Source organism: Corticium candelabrum, chromosome 15 (genome assembly GCF_963422355.1).
Source record: "Corticium candelabrum chromosome 15, ooCorCand1.1, whole genome shotgun sequence".
NCBI lineage: Eukaryota > Metazoa > Porifera > Homoscleromorpha > Homosclerophorida > Plakinidae > Corticium > Corticium candelabrum.
Genome location: NC_085099.1, coordinates 4,482,463 through 4,496,338, shown reverse-complemented (window position 1 = coordinate 4,496,338; position 13,876 = coordinate 4,482,463). Strand labels below are relative to the sequence as shown.

At 40.4% G+C, this 13,876-nt stretch overlaps 4 protein-coding genes and 2 long non-coding RNA genes across 7 annotated transcripts; 5 read left to right on the top strand and 1 right to left on the bottom strand.

Moving 5' to 3' along the window:
* The first annotated feature begins 1,036 nt into the window (after nt 1-1,036).
* LOC134191299 (demethylmenaquinone methyltransferase-like) lies at nt 1,037-2,514 on the top strand. The gene has a single exon (XM_062659898.1). The coding sequence runs from the start codon at nt 1,545-1,547 to the stop codon at nt 2,334-2,336; it is 792 nt and encodes a 263-aa protein (XP_062515882.1). The 5' UTR covers nt 1,037-1,544; the 3' UTR covers nt 2,337-2,514.
* Nucleotides 2,515-4,014: 1,500 nt separating this feature from the next.
* On the top strand, nt 4,015-4,593 carry LOC134190713 (uncharacterized). Its single transcript, XR_009971678.1, has 4 exons — nt 4,015-4,101; nt 4,173-4,276; nt 4,351-4,404; nt 4,462-4,593. It is a non-coding gene; the product is annotated as an uncharacterized LOC134190713 (long non-coding RNA).
* Nucleotides 4,594-4,823: 230 nt separating this feature from the next.
* LOC134190712 (uncharacterized) lies at nt 4,824-10,242 on the bottom strand. 2 transcript variants are annotated; one of them, XR_009971677.1, is made up of 5 exons: nt 10,163-10,242; nt 10,022-10,090; nt 8,812-8,879; nt 8,048-8,136; nt 4,824-4,961 (listed from the first exon to the last, which is right to left on the bottom strand). It is a non-coding gene; the product is annotated as an uncharacterized LOC134190712 (long non-coding RNA). The 2 variants fall into 2 exon arrangements; XR_009971676.1 differs by lacking the exons at nt 10,022-10,090; nt 10,163-10,242 and adding an exon at nt 9,452-9,659.
* On the top strand, nt 6,760-7,642 carry LOC134190711 (uncharacterized). Its single transcript, XM_062659197.1, has one exon. It carries the CDS (start codon nt 6,891-6,893, stop codon nt 7,410-7,412), a length of 522 nt encoding a protein of 173 aa, XP_062515181.1. The 5' UTR covers nt 6,760-6,890; the 3' UTR covers nt 7,413-7,642.
* Nucleotides 10,243-10,684: 442 nt separating the features above from the next.
* On the top strand, nt 10,685-11,867 carry LOC134191366 (demethylmenaquinone methyltransferase-like). Its single transcript, XM_062659978.1, has one exon. The coding sequence runs from the start codon at nt 10,913-10,915 to the stop codon at nt 11,702-11,704; it is 792 nt and encodes a 263-aa protein (XP_062515962.1). The 5' UTR covers nt 10,685-10,912; the 3' UTR covers nt 11,705-11,867.
* Nucleotides 11,868-12,776: 909 nt separating this feature from the next.
* On the top strand, nt 12,777-13,568 carry LOC134191513 (arsenite methyltransferase-like). The gene has a single exon (XM_062660136.1). It carries the CDS (start codon nt 12,777-12,779, stop codon nt 13,566-13,568), a length of 792 nt encoding a protein of 263 aa, XP_062516120.1.
* The last annotated feature ends 308 nt before the right edge of the window (nt 13,569-13,876 follow it).

Here is a 13,876-nt window from a genome sequence, read left to right as displayed (position 1 = left end):
TAAGTAAAAATTGTGTACACACACATATCATATGCTGTTATTTTAATTGTATACTACCCTATTAGAGTGTTTACCTGTTAATAAATCTTTTAGTAACTTAGTAGTTGTGAAATATTATTTAATTAATTGCACACAGGAAATAAATTTGCAATAAATAGTACATGATTTGATGTATGCAGTGCATGCAACAGTGTCAATATTGACGCATAAATCGCACCCGAAAAAAGATTTTATGCAAACTGAAAATTTGCTTAACTGCGAAGAATAGTAATTATAAATGACTTTACATGTCAGGGAAATCTAGCAACACACCGGAAACAACGAAGACAGTAGTAAAGCAAACATTGAAATATAATTCGAGTAATCACAGCGATCGAGCCACACGTAATCACAGAAAATCACATGGAAGCACAAAAAGCCACCTGAAACACATCAATGGAATCAAAGAGGAATCATAAAGAATTGTGGAGAATCACAGGAAATGGGAATCGCAGAGGAATCACAAGAAATGACTGGGAGTCACGGCCAGGAGTCACAGTAGAATCACGAGAAATGACTGGGAGTCACGGGAGTCACAGCGGAATGACAAGAAATGACTGGGAGTCACGGGAAACACAAGGAATCACAAGAAATGACTATGAGTCCACGCGAAATTTAGAGAAGTCACGATGGAATCACTGTGACTGTAGCTAAAAAACGCTTGATATATTTTTGCATCACAAATCGACATACATTTACGGGAATCACGCAAAATATGGGAGTCACATTGGAATCACTGTGACCCCAGAACAGGTGTGAAATTGGTGCGTCGCAAATCGTGCCACATATGTCTGTCACGGAAGTAGAGTCAGCTGACGCCGTACAGTAACGGATGTTTAGTCAAACTGCTTCGAAGTGGCTTCAGTTGCAAGTTGTTGGTATCTACGGACTCAAGGCGAGCAGCTCAGCAAGCACAACGTCAACGCGACCAACGGCTGGTCGTTTTTCTAGACATCCCTACACAGTCGGAAGTATTTTACACAAACGTCAGCTGACACCGTTGCGGTAAACAATTACATGCAACAAATGCATCCATGGTGTCTATTGCTATACAATATTTATATTTATGAGTATGGGGCAAAGACATGCACAACGCATCTGTTGAAAATTTGGGGTTTGGAGCTATCGAGTGATGGCGGGATCGGCTAGTAGTACGTAGACGGTGTAGCTAACAGACATTGCCAATGTACTGTGTCGTTGTTGAACTGATACCGTGTAGCTTTGAAAGGAAGCACAGATCGAATGATTACTTAACTTGTCGACTGTCTAGAGTGGATTTGTGGATGCCTTATGACGACAAAGCGCAAACATTGCAATTAATTAAGTGACAGCTGACTCATCCTATTACGTTAGGCAGGCAGAGCGCATGCAGATCTACTAGAAGGCTACATTAGCCGTCTCTTTAGCTCAGTTTCTCAGCTAGCTGTCGAGGAGCTATACTCGTTAGAGAGCGCAGTGAAATTATCCTTTTACTATCTTCTTTTTTCTAACGTGTTTTGGTCACAATGTCTACATTGCCTGTGCTAAACAACGCTGACATGTACCACCACTACTCGGATGTACAATTTCGAGATGGTTGTTCAGTCATTCACGAGATGCTGAAACCAAAGCGTGGAGAGTCCATTCTCGATCTCGGCTGCGGTACCGGACGACTGACTATGCAGTTGGCATCTCTAGTTGGTGACTCTGGTCGTGTGGTCGGTGTTGATCCTGACTCGTGCAGAATCGCTGTAGCAAACGAGCAGCTAAAGAAGATGGATGATATCCCTGTAACGTTTCAGTTGGGTAGCATTCGTGAAGCACTTCCGCTTGGTCCATTTGATGGAATATTTAGCAATTACGTGTTCCACTGGTTTGAACGTGCCGAACGAGCAGAAATGATGCATCAGATGTATGACAGTTTGAAACCAGGAGGACGACTTACGTTCGTGCTTGAAACCAATCAGCCACAGCCCAATGCCATCATTCGTGATATTTTCCGTCTGACTGAGCCAAACCTAGACGAAGAGTCTGCATCTGGCATGAAGATGGACGTTCCTTCTGTGTGGCTGCAACACTGCAGTGATGCCGGATTTCTTGTCGAACTGTCAGAGGTGTTCAGGACAGAGAAGGCAGGGCCAAATCTGGATGCAATACTTCAATTTCTGAAAGCTTCCATTCCCAATTTCCAGCCCATTAAGCTGACAGACGACGGTCTGCATGAGTTGGATAGCCGATACAAAACAGGGAACGGCGACGAGGTTGCCTTTTCACTTACAGTATTGAAAGTTTTGGCAAGAAAACCGCAGGAATCTTAAGTCAATTAACAAGTGTTATAGCACAGTAACACGAAAAAACAAACTGACATTTTAAATGACTTTCATTACCGTAACAGTAATGACTGTCGTTGTAGAGTTAGCAGAATGGATGTTGATATAGAATTAGTTATTCGGTGTGTGGTGTGACTTATCAAATATATTCTTTCTGTTAGCAATTTGCAAGTCTAATGCGGTCGTTACTGTCTAGAGTGCAGCAGCTGCATGTTTAGCAGTCACTCACGTACACGTATATCTCTAACAACCAGAGTAAAGAAAATTGTGGCAATATTCATGCACTTCATAGACAGTTAGGTACTAGATAAGCGCGCAAAGTTTATGTATCTCATGTTCAGTGCATAATCTGAAACCCTAGCGCATAAACATTACTAATTTAACAATCAGGAAAATGCTGCAAAGCCCAAATGTGGGGATTTTAAGGTAAAGACTGTAGTTGCTCAGGCGAATTTTTTTTTGGGCCCCGTTGGGTGTGGCTTTAGCTGTTCCCGTATGCACTTCCTCGCGGTTTGCAGTGGTCTGGTAGTACGAGGCTCGGCAGTCAATAGACATCTTGCAACCGCGATTTTGACATAAACGACCTGCTGTCTTTTTGCGCACCTTTCGAGCAGTAACCTGCGCCGTTTATTGAAAGGGAGCCTCAGTTTTTGTCGTCTGCTGAACGTGGTTTTCTCGGCACAAATCAACTTCAATAAATTAGGCGACAGGTAAAGTCATTTATAATTACTATTCTTCGCAGTTAAGCAAATTTTCAGTTTGCGTAAAATCTTTTTTCGGGTGCGATTTATGCGTCAATATTGACACTGTTGCATGCACTGCATACATCAAATCATGTACTATTTATTGCAAATTTATTTCCTGTGTGCAATTAATTAAATAATATTTCACAACTACTAAGTTACTAAAAAGATTTATTAACAGGTAAACACTCTAATAGGGTAGTATACAATTAAAATAACAGCATATGATATGTGTGTGTACACAATTTTTACTTAGCATTATCTAGTTGGATAAACACGTACACAAAATAATGTACTCTAATAATTATTACTAATCGGATCATTTAATGTAAACAACATACTAATTACTAATGCATAGAGTATGATGATTATGATGACGACATATTGATAACACTGCTGGTTGTCACACAGCTATTATTGAGGTAATCTATATTTAGAGCTAACATTGGTTTAAATTAAATTATGTTAATTAAGTTAAGTTAAGTTAATGACTCTTAGTTAAGTTGATGGTATCAGTCATTGTGTTGTGACACTTGTAGGTGTATACATTGGATATGCATTTTGGCAACTGGCATTATATTTCAAACTAGGCATTGGTTGTTATATGGTTGGTGACATGAATGACAGTAACTGAGTTATATAATTAGTATACTGTGTGTGTGTGTGTGTGTGTGTGTGTGTGTGTGTGTGTGTGTGTGTGTGTGTGTGTGTGTGTCTGTGTGTGTGTCTGTGTTCATATGGCTGTTTACTCAATTGGAATAGTGTCATCTCATAGCATTGGTACATTCAAGACACATTAATGCATGAACTACTATCGTCCTAGCAATGATGAGATAGAGGATAATTTCTTGGACAAGAAACTCCTATCTTTGCCTCATTTGATTCTAGTGTATATATTGAGTAACTGGTATTTCATTGGGGTGGACAAGGTCTGTGGCTGTTGTTGTCGACAAGAACTGTCTGGCTTGCTGCATTGTGGGTGTTCTGACTATTACTGATGGCCATGTGAAGTACGGTATATGTTAGTCTGCATGTTAATGTGGCAGCTATGGCAGAATCTAACATGTGTGGCTGTACTTAGAAATGTGAGAGCGTTACCTGGGCCATCAAGCTACACCTGGTACTGAAATAATCCAGGTAGCCAAGCATGGTGTTTGGCCTTTTGTTGGCTATGCCACATTACTGGTATGTTTAATATGGATATTTGTGATAACCATTTGCCTGTCTTGAATCTGTGTACTTTGATGATACAACTGTAGGTTGATGACACTTGAAAGACACCATGTATTTGAGACAACAGCAAAATCAACATGGTGAGGCAAAATGACCCGTAAGAGAAATGGTAGAATTAAAGCACAATTGTTATGCAGGTCCTTAATACTTCTAAAATGATCTGTTGCCAGCCAGCTGACAGTTGTTTGGCTGAAATTCTTTGTCAACATTATTAATTAACAATGAGTTGATGTCTGCTACTTATTATGAGTTCATTTGAAGCCATGCTCTAACTAGAAGGAGGAGTCGTGATCAGTGAAACCTGCACTACTACAGAAATGGGAGTGATGAAAGTAGTCTTAGTTGCTAGTTGTACCAAGAGGACAGTTGTGACTTCAGATGTGACTTTAGATAACTATACTTTGACAAAGTATTACATTGCCTTTAGCAATAAAATGTTTGTCACTGCTTATCTTGCATATGCATTGGATGTCCACAAATAATCATGAGTCATCTGACTCTTGTTAGAACTATAATTATAATAACTCCAAACATTGTGGTCAGATCTATAATTTGTGACTTGTAATAGACAACTTCCATTGTGTATGTGCAACAGCAGCAGTCGCTATTTCTTTTCTCACAGGATGCAGATCAGCATCTATACACATGATACAGTCAAAACGTAGACAACAGCTATTGAATTAGATGAGAATTTATTTAATTCGCTAACATACCACAATGTATATTAAGTTCAAGACATGAGCACAAGCAGACTGTTTGATGAGGTACCGTATTTCTCCAAATAATTCGTTCCTGATTAATTCTCTGCCTGTATAATTCCCTTAGTATACACCCACTGTGAATGTAATTACCTCTCCTGAATAGTAATAATATTATTATTAATAATAATAATAGTAATACAGTGCTTCTTGGATCAAGTCGGATCCTGCGTAAAGTCATGTCTTCTGTCTAGACAGACATGATGGTCTAAGCACCTCTGAGGCAGAGTTTGCTTTCGGTGCTTACCAGTGACCTTATGAATCAGACTGATCTGGTTGAGCACAACATAATAATAATCAAATATAATCAAATATATCATTCATCATTCATTCATTCAATAATAATAATAATAATAATAATAATAATAATAATAATAATATTTTGATTCATACCGCTACAGGTACAGTGCCCTAGGCAAGACAAGATACATAAGCGTAACAAGTAAAAATAGGTAGCCATGCATAGAAGAGTAAACATAAAAGAATAAATAGAACAATAATCAGACATAAATTAAGGTTTAATCCAGCTCTTGAAGTCTATGTAGGACAACACCATGACTCTTTCCTTGTCTCATTGTCCACTGATTGCCACAGATTACCTTGAGTATTCAGAATGAACCCACTCTCTAAGTCATTATGAACTGATCTTCATAGGAAGGAGAGCTGGCTGGCAAGCAATAGATGTGGAGCTTCCTGATAGGTTTGACAAGAGTTTCCCCACAATTCCCCATTCCTTGCACAGCATGGGATTGGTTAAGCAGTTCTTTAATTAAGTGTTGTGGCAACACAAGCCAGAAATGGATGTATGACTTGAGATGCTCGATTATGTCAAGGAGCATTTGCAATGCTAACAAAGGTGGCTGTAGCTCAATTATGAGGATTAATTATTACTGTTACTAAATTGTTACTAAACTGTTTTTGTGTGCCTTTCATTTTTTGCAGAGCACTTGGCAGTGGCTATGGAATTCAACGTCAGGCGTTGCTGGTAATGACAGACTATTGTCTATGAGCATGGTAAAGGAGCTGTTTTTCGCAGATTCTTCTGAAAAGTTGCTTGCTGCTAAACAAAGAATTGACAGTAATGTAAAAGTTCAGCAAAACATTAAAGTTTCGAAACAGGTTGCAGTGCTATTGGGAAAGGCGTGAAGAATGGTGTGTTAGCCTTAGAAAAGATTTTATAACTCGAGGAAACAACACAAATATCTACTCCGAGGCAGCAATTCACATTACCAAAGATATAGTATTTGATCGACTGAAGGCCTACAACAGTATCCAGATGTTCCAATTTGTTACAACAACAATGGATCTCTACTACAAACAGCGTTTGCTTTCTCTGGCTAACAATCGTCTTGACAACTTCGTTGCTCTTCAATTTACCATTTCATGTAGCACAGCAGATACAGTTTCATCTCATACCATCCAAGCCACTGACTCAGATGACGTATTTCACGTTCAAAGTAGGACAGACAATCAACAAACATGGAAAGTGGATTTGACTGTAGGAACTTGTACCTGTCCACGAGGAAGAAACGGTCAGCCATGTGGGCATCAGTTGGCAGCTTCATTAAAATACAAACGTCACTCTTTAAATAAAATACCAACATCATCAGTATGTGGCCGCCAACTGTATGCCAAAATAGCAATTGGAGAGGCAGCACTACCAGTTGCATTCTACAGACATCTGCACCAGAAAGAAGAAGACACCTATGTGAAAGATCTAGGGATGCAACCAGAGTGGAGTAAAAGAACCGAAACATTTCCAAGCTCTCAACACACAGAAATTGAAGACCAAGAAACAACTATTGACTATGAACCTGCATCACCAGAATCTGATCATGCAAGTGAAGACCCACAGCAACATCAGAGCCACACCACCTCTAGCAATTTTTGAAGACACTCTAACAGATTTGACATACGTCATGACAGACATTAAGAAAGGATTGGCAAGTAGGGACACTGTATTTACAACAGCTATACGAGAATTTTGCAGCCAGTACAAAAAAATTAGAGGTGCTGATGGCAAAAAGAAATCTTACACAAAGCCATTGTTAATATCTGCTCTGCACAACTTTGGAAAGGGACACGGACGTAAAATCAGAAGCAACAAATGCACCATTACAGTACAACCAACAACTGTAAGCAGACGAGCCATTAAAAAGTGTGGAGGAAAACCTCTTAAGGCTGGTCGTCCATCATTAATGCAGAGAAAATCAAACAATACCAACATGAAAAACTTATGTCGTCACACTCTACCAAAAAGAAATCTCTGGTCAAAAAGAGTTCACAGTCTTCAAACAAGTATTGATAATAGGAGACAGAACGCTTGCTAAAATGGCCGGTATCAAGCAAAGTGTGGTGCTCTAGCACACAATAATTGTTTGCCTCCTCTTGTTTGATTCTTGTCTAGATTGATTACACAGTTACTTGTTCTAACTTCAGTTTGTTTACATCAGGTAGTTGTGCATTTTTGATTTGAGTAAAGAAGTGACTCACAAACTTTACTAATGTTTGCCTTATTGCATGATTTCTTTCTTGTTTGTGCTCTTGCAAAAGTAAGTAAATTAGTTTTAGTCAAAATGACTGTGCAGACTATTTGTCTTAGAAAAGCATTGTACAAGGAATACTTTGCCTAATTCTCCGTCAGCAAAGCATGTAAGGAAATCGAACATGTAAGAACAACATGTAAAAAATAGGTTCTCTTAATAACACATTTAGAAATTGTTCAAAGTCCAAGGTAGAGTTCACCATTAATTAATTAACATAACAAATTTCACTTTGACTAATGGCTATACAACTATCTGTAAAAGTAAGCAAATGTAAGGTTCCTAGTCATTGGCTGCAAACATATAATATCATGAGAATTCTAAAGGCAATTCAGACTGTACAAAAAAATAAACTGCCAATGAAAGCCATTCTAACAGCATTTAAGTCCCATGTAACATTTAAGTATTAAGTATGCCGTTACCCCTGACTTTGGCTAAGTCTCTACGACTTTCCTGCCTTTAGAAGAACCAGTTGGCACCTGTCTGATAGGCCTTCTGTTAGACTTCTCCCCTGTGCAAATACTCTATTTCAACTTCCTTACACCATTACACACACACACACACACACACACACACACACACACACACACACACACACACACACACACACACACACACACACACACACACACACACACACACACACACACACACACACACACACACACACACACACACACACACACACACACACACACACACACACACACACACACACACACACACACACACACACACACACACACACACACACACACACACACACACACACACACACACACACACACACACACACACACACACACACACACACACACACACACACACACACACACACACACACACACACACACACACACACACACACACACACACACACACACACACACACACACACACACACACACACACACACACACACACACACACACACACACACACACACACACACACACACACACACACACACACACACACACACACACACACACACACACACACACACACACACACACACACACACACACACACACACACACACACACACACACACACACACACACACACACACACACACACACACACACACACACACACACACACACACACACACACACACACACTCACACACACACACACAGTATACTAATTATATAACTCAGTTACTGTCATTCATGTCACCAACCATATAACAACCAATGCCTAGTTTGAAATATAATGCCAGTTGCCAAAATGCATATCCAATGTATACACCTACAAGTGTCACAACACAATGACTGATACCATCAACTTAACTAAGAGTCATTAACTTAACTTAACTTAATTAACATAATTTAATTTAAACCAATGTTAGCTCTAAATATAGATTACCTCAATAATAGCTGTGTGACAACCAGCAGTGTTATCAATATGTCGTCATCATAATCATCATACTCTATGCATTAGTAATTAGTATGTTGTTTACATTAAATGATCCGATTAGTAATAATTATTAGAGTACATTATTTTGTGTACGTGTTTATCCAACTAGATAATGCTAAGTAAAAATTGTGTACACACACATATCATATGCTGTTATTTTAATTGTATACTACCCTATTAGAGTGTTTACCTGTTAATAAATCTTTTTAGTAACTTAGTAGTTGTGAAATATTATTTAATTAATTGCACACAGGAAATAAATTTGCAATAAATAGTACATGATTTGATGTATGCAGTGCATGCAACAGTGTCAATATTGACGCATAAATCGCACCCGAAAAAAGATTTTACGCAAACTGAAAATTTGCTTAACTGCGAAGAATAGTAATTATAAATGACTTTACCTGTCGCCTAATTTATTGAAGTTGATTTGTGCCGAGAAAACCACGTTCAGCAGACGACAAAAACTGAGGCTCCCTTTCAATAAACGGCGCAGGTTACTGCTCGAAAGGTGCGCAAAAAGACAGCAGTTCGTTTATGTCAAAATCGCGGTTGCAAGATGTCTATTGACTGCCGAGCCTCGTACTACCAGACCACTGCAAACCGCGAGGAAGTGCATACGGGAACAGCTAAAGCCACACCCAACGGGGCCCAAAAAAAATTCGCCTGCTCAATACCAGAGCCATATATATATATATGGCTCTGCTCAATACCTTAGCCTCGTAGCAGACCTCCTCGCGCAGCCGTGTCCGGTTCCCGTATAACACGAAGTTATACGGGAACAGGGCACGGCGACGCGAAAGGGTCTGGTACGAGGCTAAGCTACATGTACTAGAGGCCGTAAATCTTACAAGTAGTTTCCTCCAACACCGACAGCTGCTGCGCACAAAATGAGCTCTTTAGTTAATTATGAGCGAAAACACTTTGTCTAGCAACATACCAGACTGTAATAAAAATGCTCTAGACACACTTACTACTAGTAGATCCGGCTCGTATCAACAATGACAGTAGACACACCTCCGCTCGTATTGCAAATAAGCACTCTATCTAGGAAGAAATGAACTCATAACACAACTCCATTTTAGTCGTTCATCGACAACAATCACTACTGTAACCTGAAGCTCCGACTCGGGTTAATAATGCGCCGACAACATCCGTCTGTCACGGAAGTAGAGTCAGCTGACGCCGTACAGTAACGGATGTTTAGTCAAACTGCTTCGAAGTGGCTTCAGTTGCAAGTTGTTGGTATCTACGGACTCAAGGCGAACAGCTCATCAAGCACAACGTCAACGCGACCAACGGCTGGTCGTTTTTCTAGACATCCCTACACAGTCGGAAGTATTTTACACAAACGTCAGCTGACACCGTTGCGGTAAACAATTACATGCAACAAATACATGCATGGTGTTTATTGATATACGATTTCATATTTATGAGAATGAGGCAAAAACATGCACAACGCATCTGGGGAAAATATGGGGTTGGAGCTATCGAGTGATGGCGGGATCGGCTAGTAGTACGTACGCGGTCTAGCAGACATTGCCAATGTACTGTGTCCTTGTTGAACTGACGCCGTATAGTTTTCAAAAGAAGCACAGATGGAATGATTACTTAACTTTGTTGATTGTATAGAGTGGTTTTGTGGATACCTTAGGACGGCAAACCGCAAATATTGCAATTAAGTGACAACTGACCCATTCTACTACATTAGCCAGGACCTGGCAGCACAGAGCGCTTGCAGATCTACTAGAAGGCTATATAAGCCGCTTCTTTGCCTCAGTTGCCCAGCTAGCTGTCGAGGAGCAACTCGTTTGAGAGCGCAGTGAAATTATTCTTTTACTGTCTCTTATTTTCTAACGTGCACAATGTCTACATTGCCTGTGCTAAACAACGCTGACATGTACCACCACTACTCGGATGTACAATTTCGAGATGGTTGTTCAGTCATTCACGAGATGCTGAAACCAAAGCGTGGAGAGTCCATTCTCGATCTCGGCTGCGGTACCGGACGACTGACTATGCAGTTGGCATCTCTAGTTGGTGACTCTGGTCGTGTGGTCGGTGTTGATCCTGACTCGTGCAGAATCGCTGTAGCAAACGAGCAGCTAAAGAAGATGGATGATATCCCTGTAACGTTTCAGTTGGGTAGCATTCGTGAAGCACTTCCGCTTGGTCCATTTGATGGAATATTTAGCAATTACGTGTTCCACTGGTTTGAACGTGCCGAACGAGCAGAAATGATGCATCAGATGTATGACAGTTTGAAACCAGGAGGACGACTTACGTTCGTGCTTGAAACCAATCAGCCACAGCCCAATGCCATCATTCGTGATATTTTCCGTCTGACTGAGCCAAACCTAGACGAAGAGTCTGCATCTGGCATGAAGATGGACGTTCCTTCTGTGTGGCTGCAACACTGCAGTGATGTCGGATTTGTTGTCGAACTGTCAGAGGTGTTCAGGACAGAGAAGGCAGGGCCAAATCTGGATGTAATACTTCAATTTCTGAAAGCTTCCATTCCCAATTTCCAGCCCATTAAGCTGACAGACGACGGTCTGCATGAGTTGGATAACCGATACAAAACAGGGAACGGCGACCAGGTTGCCTTTTCACTTACAGTATTGAAAGTTTTGGCAAGAAAACCGCAGGAATCTTAAGTCAATTAACAAGTGTTATAGCACAGTAACACGAAAAAACAAACTGACATTTTAAATGACTTTCATTACCGTAACAGTAATGACTGTCGTTGTAGAGTTAGCAGAATGGATGTTGATATAGAATTAGTTATTCGGTGTGTGGTGTGACTTATCAAATACATTCCTTTCGTTAGCAATTTGCAAGTCTAATGCGGTCGTTATTGTCTAGAGTGCAGCAGCTGCATGTTTAGCAGTCATTCACGTATATCTCTAACAACCGAATAAAGAAAATTGTGGGCAATATTCATGCACTTCATAGACAGTTAGGTAGTAGATAAGCGCGCAATGTTTATGTATCTCATGTTCAGTGCAAATTCTAAAACCCTAGCGAATATAAACATTACTAATTTAACAATCAGGAAAATGCTGCAAAGCCCAAATGTGGAGATTTTAATGTAAAGACTATAGTTACGGTTTTACTAAGAATTATCATAAAACAGGCTATAGGAGTTGTATCACATGTATAACAGTTACTCATTACTCTATAGCTGGCTTTTATGAAAATTTACAAGAGGTTGACGTGAATGGTTAGCTGATTTGTTAAAGTAAGAAGACAGAACGAACATACTCTGCCTGCTCTGCAAGTGGGGCTGTTGTCTTTGACAATATAACTAATATATAAACCGGTTACAGCAGGCGTGAGCGCACAAATCAAGACTCTTGCAAACACGGTTAGCAAGAAAATGACTGTTCCGAATTAGGATCCCTTGTGGTGATATCAACTATCGCGAAAAATTCAAACGTCTCGTGATCGCGACGAGTAGCAGCGACTGCGTGCACTCCCACTAGTCTTACAAACACGGTTATGAATTGGTCTACAATATGATATACAATGTTTGGCAAATATGCTTTTGTTTTATGAGAAACAGGGCTCACATTCCGAACGTGACCGGAAGTGTTTTGAATTAGGTGAGGCTACCCTACTGTTTGTTTAATGTAGTAGTCACGACTACGGAGTTGTTTCGTGCACTCATACCCGTTGGAGAGCGCTATCCTTTTACTATCTTCTATTTTCTAACGTGTTTTGGTTACAATGTCTACATTGCCTGTGCTAGACAACGCTGACATGTACCACCTCCACTCGGATGTACAATTTCAAGATGGTTGTTCAGTCATTCACGAGATGCTGAAACCAAAGTGTGGAGAGTCCATTCTCGATCTCGGCTGCGGTACCGGACGACTGACTATGCAGTTGGCATCTCTAGTTGGTGACTCTGGTCGTGTGGTCGGTGTTGATCCTGACTCGTGCAGAATCGCTGTAGCAAACGAGCAGCTAAAGAAGATGGATGATATCCCTGTAACGTTTCAGTTGGGCAGCATTCGTGAAGCAGTTCCACTTGGTCCATTTGATGGAATATTTAGCAATTACGTGTTCCACTGGGTTGAACGTGCCGAACGAGCAGAAATGATGCAACAGATGTATGACAGTTTGAAACCAGGAGGACGAATTATGTTCTTGGTTAACACCAATCAGACACAGTCCAATGTCATCGTTCGTGATATATTTCGTCTTACTGAGCCAAACCTAGACGAAGAGTCTGCATCAGGCATTAAGATGGACGTTCCTTCTGTGTGGCTGCAACACTGCAGTGATGCCGGATTTGTCGTTGAACTGTCAGAGGTGTTCATGAGAGAGTGCACGGAGTCAAATCTGGATAGACTACTTCTATTTATAACAGCTTCCATTCCTAATTTTCAGTGCAGTAAGCTGACAGACGACGGTCTGCAGGAGTTGAATAGCCGATACAAAACAGGGAATGGTGACGAGGTTGCCTGTTCTGTTAGACAATTAAAAGTGTTGGCTAGAAAATCAGAAGAATATTGAGAAATAGGTTACTTAGCGACAGGAAGGAACAGTGGAATGTCATTTTACTATAATAATGAAGGTTAGTGTTTGTAGAATTAGTCCAATAGATGAAATTTGAAGCAGTCAGTGCCGTGGCATAGTCACAGTTCTTCTTGTAACAATTTGCCAGTCTAATATACAGTTACTCCACATTGTTTTGGCTGTTCTGACTTCTAGTCCAGCAGCTGCTTGGTTAAGTAGTTCTGTCAAGAGGAATAAGCTAAATTTATGTTTCTGCGAAATGCACTGCAATCGTGAGCAGTCTCCAGATACACTGAAAATTGGAC